This window comes from Gadus chalcogrammus, chromosome 22 (genome assembly GCF_026213295.1).
Source record: "Gadus chalcogrammus isolate NIFS_2021 chromosome 22, NIFS_Gcha_1.0, whole genome shotgun sequence".
In the NCBI taxonomy this organism is placed as follows: domain Eukaryota; kingdom Metazoa; phylum Chordata; class Actinopteri; order Gadiformes; family Gadidae; genus Gadus; species Gadus chalcogrammus.
In genome coordinates this window covers 14,624,581-14,637,080 of record NC_079433.1, presented here as the reverse complement: position 1 = coordinate 14,637,080, position 12,500 = coordinate 14,624,581, and the positions used below count along the sequence as shown (strand labels likewise).

The 12,500-nt window shown below is 45.3% G+C and overlaps 2 protein-coding genes across 4 annotated transcripts in view; both read left to right on the top strand.

The window, feature by feature from the left end:
* The window catches only part of pag1 (phosphoprotein membrane anchor with glycosphingolipid microdomains 1), a 50,190-nt gene extending 43,651 nt beyond the window's left edge, over window positions 1-6,539 (top strand). For all 3 annotated transcript variants that reach the window (XM_056583131.1, XM_056583132.1, XM_056583130.1), the window contains 2 exons: window positions 2,504-2,563; window positions 3,072-6,539. In XM_056583131.1, coding sequence (XP_056439106.1) covers window positions 2,504-2,563; window positions 3,072-3,464 — 453 coding nt within the window. In that variant the 3' untranslated portion in view covers window positions 3,465-6,539. The remainder of the gene's footprint in view (window positions 1-2,503; window positions 2,564-3,071) is intronic.
* A 1,154-nt stretch (window positions 6,540-7,693) lies between these two features.
* znf704 (zinc finger protein 704) overlaps window positions 7,694-12,500 on the top strand; it is a 46,396-nt gene continuing 41,589 nt past the window's right edge. Inside the window, exon 1 of the mRNA XM_056583137.1 lies at window positions 7,694-8,581. Coding sequence (XP_056439112.1) covers window positions 8,306-8,581 — 276 coding nt within the window. The 5' untranslated portion in view covers window positions 7,694-8,305. The remainder of the gene's footprint in view (window positions 8,582-12,500) is intronic.

Here is a 12,500-nt window from a genome sequence, read left to right as displayed (position 1 = left end):
GAGACAAACACCCCCACGCACAGCCAGAATGTAATTTGCGTGGCTCCATGTATTCACCCAGCAGGGACTCCCCAGGGGTGATTTTAGGTTAACCCTATGCATACCAGGCGTTATGTTTGCCTATGACCACGGGCTGGCCCTCATTTGTCTTGTCAGACAGATAGAGTAATGCAAGTGTCAGGCGGGCTGTGAGTGTGCGTGTGCGTGTGTGTGTGTGTTTGTGAGAGAGTGTGCGAGCCAGCTGGCCCCTATCACTATGACATTTAGTCTAGCTTGGTGATGGATGACATCAGCTAAAGAAAGACATACACACCCACACACACACCCACACACACACAAACACACACACAAACAGACACACACACACACACACACACGCACACACACACACACACACGTTTGCATACGCATACATACATATGCATACATACATACTTGCATACACACATACATTTACACATTACATACACACATAAATAGATGTATTTTAATGAGAGAGAGAGTCCCCTCCACTCGCTCTCTCCCTCTCCATCTCCCCTCCTCACATAGACATAGATTGGAGGAATAACTCCTCGTAATAACAATCGTTTGGCTCGCTGTCGCCTGCAGTGGCTCACACCCTCCTGATGGCAGCAGCAGGATATGAAGTTGACCTGGTCATTGGGGCTGCTGCACATTTATAGCACGGAGGCTCATCGACAGACCGGAATACTAAACCACACAGCACTGCGGGCTGGATGATGGACGCTGGCTGCTGCTAGATGGAGAGATTGGAGTTAAAGGAAGTGTTTGTTTGCCTGTGTTTGTGTGGATTAGTTTATTGACTATATCTGTGTGTGCCTGTCTATGTGAATAGGAGGGTGTGTTTGTGTGATTTTATGAGGCATGGAAAGCATGTGCATTTTTATGGACTTGTGTCTTGGATATTATTGGCTAAAGATACATCAACTGTCAGAGTACACATACCCTTGTGGCCGTGCAGTGGGCTTGAAGAGATTGGTGTTTTAATCATACTTGAGCGATGACTTGGGGAGGAGATGGAGGGGGGAGGGGCAGTGATTCTGATGATATGCAAGGATACGAACGTTTAGAGGGACGACCCCGCTCTTGGACTTGAGGCATGTTCCGCGCTGGCGTTCCCGTCGCCCCGGCGCTGCCCCGGCGTCCGCCCCTGGGGGAAATCCCCCTGATCGGTCGGCTAATTAAGGGCAGACGAAGAGGCGGTCACCTTCACGTCTCCGGGATCACGGCGGATCGATAAAAAGTAATCATGTCTCCGGACAACCGGGGACTACCGACAGCGGTGAAGGAATCGCGTATCGATTTGTTTAAGGCGGGCAAACGGTGACAACTGTTGCTGGCAGGGTGTGGCCGCGCTGTCGCTGTGCCACATGGGACAAGCTAGGAGAGGGGAGGGGGGTTGGGGGGTTGGTTTGATGGATGGACTCTCTGGCCCCCCCCCCCCCCCCCCCCCCCCCCCCCCCCCCCCCCCCCCCCCCCCCCCCCCCCCCCCCGAGAGCTGAGGCATGACAACCCGCCTACCAACCGTCTTTATGATTGGTCGGTCACTTGTTGACCAACTGCCATTTTATTCAATTTTTCCTTTCTCCTCCCTGTCTTCTCGACATCTTCAGCGAGATCCCCTTTGATACAAAGTATTTCACGCACCAAAAGGATTAAAGATGTGAAGAAGTATTAATAACAATCATGCGGGGCTATTGACGTTTTTCCCCTGTTGGGTCTCCTTGGCGGTTTGGTGACGCTGTCGGATGCGTGCGTCTTGATTAATGGCGCTGGCCGTCGATCAGAGCACGTTAGAGCTAACAGAGGCAGAGCACCAAAACATCACACACTCTGTCACCCCCTATCGACTTTCAATCTAAGGCTTCGGTTAATGAATGAGCGATCGCATGTAACATCAGCTCCACATCCGAGTGACACAATCACACCGGACGTGTCTGTGAGCTCCATCCGATTGTGGGATCATTCGGGTCATTGGTGTATTGTAAATTGCTTTGTTTAAACAGGTTAGTCCTTTAATGTAATGCAGCCATCATCGATAACAAAATTTCATTTGGTTTAAATTTTTTGCAATTGCCTCTCTTGTAAAAGCTTTTATTGGCATTTTTCTTATATTCCAGTTTGACATTTGAAATGATATTGGAAAATTAAACCAACTTCCTCAGAGATATGAAGTCAAAGAATTGCTGACATTAATGGGACTTCTGTTACTATTATTACTTTTACTATCAACGCCCAAAAAGGAATAGCGCCCATCTGAATATAAAACATCCAAATTGTTCTGAAAGTACTAAAAGAGCCCCAAGATTAATCCGCAACGCAGAACAATCTTTCCTTGAATCTGCTGATTACAGCGTCTGCCTCCATGTCTCGAACTCTTTTCCAGACTGTCTATTTCATTTTCATTTCTTTTTTTCTTCGCTCCTCTGGCTGTCACACAAAAAAATAAATCAATCCTGTTTTGCTGCTTTTTCTTTTACAGTCCTACTCGTCTCTGTCTCGCTCACCCAGCCTGGAGAACCACATTATGGCAGACAATGAGGTAGGTGTCTGCTAAACTCAACAGTGTTCTCTCCGACTGTCTCCCCCAGTCTCTTCATGGCAGCTGATCTGCATTGCGGGGACAAATCATCTGCCATTGCGGAAGATTTTCTGCTGAAAATGTTTTAGTATGTGAATCGGGGGAGATGAGCTTACACCTTAGTCCTAACAAAAGACAGGCGGGCAAAGAATTAACACAAGAGAAATCTACGTCTGAGAACCAATTCTGAGATAATAGCTTGACAGCACATTAATATTAAAGATAGATGCGTGATGAAGCTTGGTATGAAATAGTTGGTATAAAAGTGTTTACATTTAGTCATTTTGTATCCAAAATGTTTTACACGTGAGAACAATCAAAGTACAGGCCTACGTACTAAAAGCAGCCAGAACAGTTTCTAAAAGAAAACAACCGCACAGGCTAGCAAAGGCTCAAGGAATCAGAGGATGAGGTGAGCAGTATTATTACACAGGTCCCTAACGCGTGCCCGTCCCCCACTCTCCTCCAGTCTGCAGTGTACTCTATGGTGGACAAGTCTAACTGCGTGGGTGGCCCGGAGACCGGGGAAGACCGGGAGCACGACTACACCAGCATCGCCGAGATGAACGGCATGGTCCCAGCCTCGTCATCCAGCGACCTCTACGCCACCGTGAGAGACATTTACGCCCAGCCGGAGAGCCCCCAGCGCGGGGCGGAGGGGGAGGAGGGCGACCCCGCCGGCGCCGAGTCCACGGAGCCCTGCTACGAGACCATCCGGACCCCCAAGGCCGTGCCCGACCCGGAGGAGGGTGGGCCCGGCCTGGCCGCGTCGCCGGGGGCCATGGAGGGATCAGATGGCGTAAGGGTGGAGCCCGACTACGAGTGCCTCGGGGAGATGGGCGCGGAAACCTCGCGTCTCTGACTTCCTGTCTGTACAGGAAACGCCAGTTTGGAGCCTTGTGGGTTATAGGTCAAGATCAGTGGACTTCGCCAAAAGACTTGAGTGTCGTCTCCTCTCCCAGTTTGACATCCCGTGTTATTTTTATTTTTTTAGTCAGTACTTATGTGTTTTCTTTCAACTGCTTCGGTACGCTTAACGGATACATATCTGGCCCTTTGAATTCTCTCATCAATCAGGGTGAATTGGTACTTTTGATAACCTTCAACATAGTAGTGGCACAGTAATTGGGCATTCACTATATACAGGTGGGCACTTTTTAAATGATTTGGTTCAACACATTTAACCTCTGTTGACAACATAAACATGATTAACTTAAGTCTTCAAAAAGAGATCCTCAGTGTAGAGCGTTGTACGGAAAAAGCGAAATATAATGACAGACTAGAATAGTCGAAATTCTAGTGTGGCATTAGTAAAAAAAAACGTATAAACATTGAAGCAGCAACTCCAATGTTAGTTGAGGCTAAGCTCTACCAGAGAACTCAATGCCATAGCATTCCTGTTAACATGCACTTATGAAGGATATATATTTGCAGTTTGAATAGGGCAGCTGCAAACTAGTAACTAGTGTCTGCGTTGATTTTTAAGAGGAGACAGCTTCAGTTCAGATGTATTTCTCTTGAGCAGTCGGGGTGCCGTGTTGCCTGGCTTTTCCTCTGTCTGAGTGACAGCTCCCACTGGTAGTGTTTTTCACCTTGATAACAGCCACCAATTGGCTACTTGGCACGCTAATTGGGTACAGCATGCTAAGGTCTCAGCCAATCACAGCTCGGTTCTTTCTTCAACCGGGACCAACGATGTCAGTATAGACGGATATCCCTGGTGACTGTTGGTGAGCATTTAAAGAGGTTCTACTGTAAGAGATGGGAAGTCTGTGCTTCTACTTGCCACCCCAACTTGCAGCCATGCAAGACTTTCGAAAATACTACAAAGAAAACAATAATCTGAGAAATGTTGAAACCTAAATCAATAGTTCATTTGTACACATCGTATTGCTCATGCATATCATTTGTAGAGCTTTTTTTTTCTCATGGTATATTTTTTAAGAGATTCATATTTATTTTAAAGTGCTTTGTGTCATGTGATTGTTTGGTGTGCTTATGTGGTACATCTGTGAGAGGAAGTAAATCAGTTCTAGTAGGAATTAGGATGTGACCTAAGAAAAGTCTGTTCGCAAAGGCAATGACAGATGGCACGGTACAGATCTCTGCAACTTAAAAAAAATATAGTTTGAAAGGAAACAGTCTTGGTGTAACTATGGTTACATAATGTCATCTATTGTAAACATGTTTTTTTGGTTTCAAAATATTGGGACTAGTGTCCAAAGAATAAGAAAAAAGTTAAACTGCAATCTGGTATGGATGTATGCTACGCCTTATTTGATTGTTTTTACTATGGATATCTTTGGCCGTTTGCTAAGCCTCATGTAGATGTGTTCAGTATTTAATCCAATTGGCAGATCTTTTGCTTATTGGTTGACTCTAATGGTACTGCATTCGTATGACGCTTCTTAGGGACCTCCTGTTGATAATCTTCTATCATTGTTGTACAATTTGAATCTCCATTGCCTTACTAGCACTCTGAAAAAAGAACAAAATATCGACAGTTTGTACTGATGATATGCCATGCATTGTCATTTTACTCGCTATGAATTTGATGTATGCTTTTACCTATATTGTACGATGTCCATAGTGGTTGAATATGATTTTCTAAGTTAGCACTGATGTATGTCTGTAATGTTGTTTTAAGGGAAATATACAAAAAAACTGTTGTTAATTGGTTTATCTATCTATACCTTTGTGTTGTGCTGAAAAGTATTTTCCAATCAGTTGTTAAAACAAAAAATGGTACCTTGATTCGGTACCTGCATCGGTAACACACAGTTGACTTACGGTACTTTATTTAAAAGCTGTAGAATTTATGTCTGTGTGTTGTTTGATGTTTATTTACAAAATGGCCGCAGGCTCATTGTTGTCGCTTACAGTAGAATCCATCTGTAGCAGGAGAGAGAGGGGAGCGATGAAAACATGAAACTCCTTCAAATCTCTCTCTCCACCCTTATAGGAATATGGTATTGTTGTAACAAGGCTACAGTTTTGTTTGGTTCATCGGAGAAGCGTGTGCTTGTACGCACAACATCCAACTACAATCAAAGCCCTGTATGACTGCTATCGTCTTAACTACATGGAATCAGACATTTTCTATGTTTTCTTTGTAAACGTCCAATGTTCCACTTTTCCATGTATGTACGTGTCAAAGTAAGGAGGACCTTATCGCATACGAGCAGCACGCCATGGAGCCTCGCTACCGTCCCCGTCCCTCATAAAAGAGGAAACACATGGCAGTTTAATACATTAGTCCTTCATCTGGCTGCTGTAAAGGGCAGCTCAGTGCGTGATAACGCTCCACACAGCGCTGGTGGATGCTTGCTATAAATCCATAGGGCGAACGTTTTTTAGTGCCAAATCTAACCAGGACATCTCTCTGTCACACACACACACACACACACACGCGCACACATGCACACACACACACACACACACACACACACACACACACACACACACACACACACACACAGACACAAACACACACACACACACACACACACACACACACACACACACACACACACACACACACACAAACACACATTAGCTGCTTAAATGGTGGTGCAGACTTCAAAACAAGCTGAAGAGATGCTCCCTTGCTCTCCCCCTCCAAACAAACACACATGTGCGCACACACGCAAAACAAACGCTTTTGAGTGGAGATGCTCCCACATGCACGCACACACACACACACACACGACACACACACACACATACACACACACACACACACACACACACACACACACACACACACATCCAGGACCAGCAACGTGCTCTCTAATGTTGCCCCTACTCACTGCAACAGGCTAACCTTGTTATGACAGCTATTGCCTCTGTGTTAGCCCCGCCCCCTTGCTGCTTCCTCTGTCGGCATGTATATATTCCATGGCATCAATTATTCTATTAAACATACATAAAGTGACCTTTGACGTCTCTGTTTTTCGTGTTATGTATTATGGAAGTGGTTTGAGTGGGGGTGGGGGGGTTGTAAATAAATGCTATTTGAATATTGTCCGGGGACAGCGTGTTGAAGTAGTTGGGTCTGTAGCCTGACCGGGGGGGTAGCCCCGTGCGGCAGCACTACGCCAGTAGAGCGGTGATGAATGCATGGATCCCTGGTAATTGGGATTCATCGTAATGATACGTTAGTGGCCTGCACAGCCGGTATATGAAGAAGAGTAATGATATGGATGGAGGTAACTACATCTAATGATGAGATGGAATCATTTGAAGCAGAATTAACCTTTGTTACCTTCTAATGCTCTTAAACGTGCTGCGCCGGGAACAATGGAAACATAGGTGTTTACTATATTCCATAATTCAACGTCAAATGTTACAACGGTTATATGGCATCCATAATGTCAACAATGGGATTGAATTTAAAACTTTGATTAATTAATGTGAGGAGCAAAGAGCACATCAATAGTCTAATAATACAATTTAAAGGCTGCATATTATAGACTGATCCAATTCGAGAGATTAAAGAAATGGAAATCGATAGTTTCAAATCCTTGCAATAACTGTAATTAGATTTAAAGATTAACATGCAATTCCTTAAGACAGCATTAATTTATCAAAACCTATAGGATTAGGCTTTACTTAACGTGTGTGTGTGTGTGTGTGTGTGTGTGTGTGTGTGTGTGTGTGTGTGTGTGTGTGTGTGTGTGTGTGTGTGTGTGTGTGTGTGTGTGTGTGTGTGTGTGTGTGTGTGTGTGCGTGCGCGCGTGTAACTGAGTGTGTGTTTGACATTTTGATCATTCGAAAGGATTTTTTAAGACCTAATACAAAAATGTATGAGAATGTGAACATAGTTTGAAATACTGTACAGTTTTTCCTTTCTTTTTCCCGTCTTTCCCTGAGCCTCCTAGTTACCTCTCCAAGATTGCGTCATTGTTTTGAATGGAGCATCCTCCCGGCTTTCTTAACCTTCTGTAGGAGAGAAAACTGACACAGAAAGGGGAGCGTAGGCTCGTGGAGGCGTGTGCTTTTGTAGCCAATCAGATGGCGTCGGCACCCAGACTGCACATGTTTACAGGCAGCATTCCGCCGGTAGAGGCACAGAGCCCTAGAAGCCGCACACGGACAGGATTCTCGCAAAACTGGATCCGGATTTCCTAATCGGCGCATTTTCGGTTCTTCTATCATCCACGCAAAGAAAATGATGTAAATTGTATCACAAATATCGTTTATTTACCGACTGTGACACATCAGAAAAGCGTCAGTATCTTATTTTTGCGTAGAATATATCATTTTTCAGAAATCGTGTACAAATGTCATTGTCGTTCCATGAAAAACAAGTTTTCCGTGTTTCCCCTGCAGCTCGCTGGCTCGGAAGGAGCAGGGGGAAAACAAACACGTCGAAGGGAGAAAGATTGGTAGCCGGTGAGATGTGAAGATTGTCAGCCGCGATTATCATCGTATTCGTGTGTGTGTTTGTTCTGAACGTTGTTTTTTTAAACTTGGAGCCGTCGTGTGTCGCCGGCCGGCTGTGTTCACCGTGCGGGTTCTGCTCCTCGAGTATGTGGTCGCTTCCTAACGGTTCGTCAGTGTTACCGGAGCGCCCGGTCCTCCCGCTGCGGGTTGCTGTTTTTCTCGACACTGTTGATCAACTATAAATCGACGGCCGTCCGTACAGCATCGAGCGGGTTTTCCCCCCACATTTGTGCATTTTGCATTGAATAGATTTCCGCAATGCATACGCGGCGTCTGGTGAAGCGGTCGATCCTCGGCAGTCGCGTTTATGCGTCGAGTCCTACGGGGGACGGGGCGCCGGTGACAGGAGTGGTCCAGGCTGTCAAGCAGGAAAACAGCGACGTCTCCTCCACCACCTCCACCACAGCACCGCGGCGCAACGTATACACCGTGCTCCTGCAGGACGGCAGCCTCAAGGAGTTCTCCGAAGAGGAGATTGCCTCGGGGGCCAACAACCAAACGCCGGCCAGAGGACCGCTGAAGCCGAGTTTGAAGGTGTGTTTAGTGTGTAGTGTTTTGTGTGTGTTTTATTTATTTATATATATATATATATATATATATATATATATATATATATGTGTGTGTGTGTGTGTGTGTGTGTGTGTGTGTGTGTGTGTGTGTGTGTGTGTGTGTGTGTGTGTGTCCTGCATGAGGAGCGCCTGCAGGACTGTGTTTTTGTTGTGCGGTGTTTTGCAGCGTTTAACCGCTTCACGCAAGGAGCGCTTTTTTCTCTTCCGCTGCGACTTGCATTGATGGCAATTTTTATCCACCATGACAATAAAATGCCGATTCCGCTTGCAGTTTTCTCTGCAACAATGGGCTGTCAGGTTATATTCGTGGCATCAGATATTAGGACAAAGGGCTTCGCTCTGATTCATTTGATAGCCTGCTGCCTGCGCAATGTTTATGTGAACTAGTGGGTGGGAATGGCTAACAACAAACACGGCCTGACTGCAGCGTTTTTGCACCGATACGCATATCTGTTTTCAATTAAATAATAAATATATGACACTGAAAGACATAATAAATGAATTGGAAGACGATGGCATTTTAATTAAATCGGAATATATTCCAGTTAGAAACCATTGATAAGCATAGGTCTAAATGTCTGCTATCATATTTCTTGATGGTTGTCACGTGATTTGTATCCATTTGAATGACATGATGTAATTTTAATCAAGAGTAGTACAAAATATCTAGCCAGCAAGTAGCTGTTTTTATGCATTGAAGAATGACAGCTGGACCGTGTATCAATGTTAATATATTCAGGTATGCAGGTGCATGATGTAATCCTGCATGGTTTGATGGTAATGCAAAACTATAGTGAAATATTTTATGACATTTAGCTTTTCATAACATTATTCTGCAACATGGTTTTGGCTACAAGGACATGTTTTTTTCTGTACACTCGTAAGTTTTTGTAATAAGGACAACGAATTAAAAGAAGCTGTCTGTGGCTTTTATTGAATTGCAGTTCAAAGGTCGCAGAAATATCAATAAATGAAGAACAGCAATTACACCATACCAACACATCAGCACAAAATCAACCAAACAACAACACAAAATAGTAGTTTGTCTATTTGAATTGTGTTGTGCATGTGAGCCTAGAATGTTATGCTGAATTCAACTAATCCATTGGCTAATGTTACTATTGTCGGTGTACTGTACGACTGTTTAATACAGATTTACATCAACACAAGACCGGTCACAATCTCATGGAGATTCAATTGATAAAGAATGACAACAGGGGGTGTGTGTGTGTGTGTGTGTGTGTGTGTGTGTGTGTGTGTGTGTGTGTGTGTGTGTGTGTGTGCGTGTGTGTGTGTGTGTGTGTGTGTGTGTGTGTGTGTGTGTGTGTGTGTGTGTGTGTGTGTGTGTGTGTGTGTGTGTGTGTGTGTGTGTGCGCAAGGGGATTTTTAAAGGTGCGGGTTGGATCATTAGCTTTCTGCTAAAACCAAAAGAAAGCTTTGCATTGATACAGGGAGAGCATGTGGAAAGTCTGTGTGCGGTCGGGAGTGGGTCGGGTCGGGTTTGTGTTTTAGTAGTGGTGTGTAGCCCAATGTGGTGTGTAGGTGTGTACCCCCTTTTGGTGGATCATTAAATTAGCATGCTACTCTTACCGAAAGAAGGCTTTGTATTGATACAGGCATAATGAGAGCATGTGGAAAGTCTGTGTGCAGTCAGGAGTGTATGGGGTCGGGTTTGGGTTAGTAGGGGTGTGTAGCCCACTTCAGCAGCTGCTGTACGCACCCCCCCCCCCCCCCCCCCCCACCCCCTGCTCCTCATCCAGTTCAGTTACAACAAAGCGGTTGGCAACAGGGTGGAGGGGGGGCTATAGTCTAAAGAATAAATAGGGAGGGCAGCATGCCAAGGAAGCAAAATGACTACCCCGTGTTTAGGAGAGGGGTGGGGATGGATAGAGTGCCACTTGTTGACTTGCTGGCTGCCTGCTTTTGTGTGTGTGTGTGTGTGCGCGTACGTGCATGTGTGAGGGCTGTCACAGAGATTTCCCCCCTGGTAACCAAGGCACATGCCTTTTTCTCGTGTTTGCCGGCGGTTTTGTCACGCCTGCCATTGTTGTTGTTGTGGTTGTTTTTGATTTGGCGATTGGTTTGGCGGCGTGGTCAGCGGGGACAGCTGGTGGGCGCCGGGGGTTACGCTACACCACCACGCAGGATAACATGCTGCTTGGGCTCCTTATCGGTCGGCTAGGAGACATAAGCATCAGATGATTGGTGCGTGTTTGATTTGTGAGTCGGGGCGTTGGCTTGCATGTGTGTATGTCCCGCATTGTGGGAAAGGCATGTTATGGACGCTGGGTGACTGGGTCAGTGCCCAATACATGCACTCACTGACCATGGGTCAAACTCTGTTGTCTGGTTCACAACCACCCTAGAGAAGGGACCGAGAGGATGGCTGTTCAGGTGGACCGGGTCTAAAAGGCTGCCAAGAAGCAATTGAATCACGTCTCTAAATCCAATCTGCCTCCTAGTGATCGTATTTGACCATGCATGTGACCAGATAGTCATGTATCGCAAAACACATTTCTCAAAAATGAATAGGGATGTGTGCTCTGTTATGGAAACCACCAAACCGCTCTGCCCAACACGCATCATAACAACACAGGCCCTGGGTTTGGCTTTTTAATGTTTTAATAATGGAGGTCTGTAGGCCAGCTGGGCTCAACTATATTTCTGTCCAGTATTTTAGGATGACTTAAAATGTGCCTTTCGCCTATAGGTTTTTGCTGTTGTGTGAGTTTAGGTGTTGGAAACATTATGAATTGGTTGTATATGGTGGTTCAAATGTTAAGCAGGGAAGTGAAAAGATGGGCAGATTATTCTAAAATGTGTAAGACTCACAACCAGTGTCAGTTGAAATGCTATTGCAACCGTTGTGTGCCGGTAGATTACGCTAACTCACATCACCCTAACAAAGGCACATAGCAATATAAAGGTACACAGGCTAAGATACACTCGGGTCTCTAGATCGGTAATAACAATCCTAACCTTACCTTACTGACTTCACTGTTTTTAAACTGAACTGAGACCAGGCACAGGCAGTGTGTGTGTTTGGGTGTGTGTTAGCCTACCTTTTGTCTCGTCATTCCTTTGTATTTTAGTATGGATTTCCAAGGTAGATTCACCATTTTTGTTTGAACTCTCTGTCTTGGAGCCTTATCGATTGGCCACAGAACACTTGGGTTTTGTGTCTGGAGACAGTTTTTCAGGTCTTTAGGCACCATTTGGGCTCGAGGACCTGAGGCAGTGTTCAAGGGTTTGGTTTGAATCGATGGCACTGCGCTAGTTGAATTGTGCTATGAGGGGTTCCAACCGACATGGGGTTAGAAGAACTCTAAGGTTTCTTATTAAAGGGGGAACTGTACCTTTAGGACCCATGTGACCGTGTGTGTGTGTGTGTGTGTGTGTGTGTGTGTGTGTGTGTGTGTGTGTGTGTGTGTGTGTGTGTGTGTGTGTGTGTGTGTGTGTGTGTGTGTGTGTGTGTGTGTGTGTGTGTGTGTGTGTGTGTGTGTGTCTAATCATATCTATAGCCTCCTGAGATCTGGTTAGATGAAATGTATGATAGTCCATGATGTTAATGTTTGGCTCAGACCCTTCATCAACATTCTCTGCTTAAATTCCCTTAACAGACCCACCACCACCCCCCTCCTCACACACATCACTCCCACCATGTCCTGGGGTGGCTCGTAACCCCTATCTGCAGGAATCTGATACGGATTTTGTATGAATCCCTGTAGTGTTCAATGGAAAGAAATGAATGGGATCGTAAAAAATGGAGACAATTAAATCTGCATGTGAAAGTCAAACTGGAAATCCCCCGTACTGAACCGTATTTGTAGTGTTTGAAGAAAATATAAATGGTGCACAAGGCTGGGGCGGAGGGGGTTTAATTT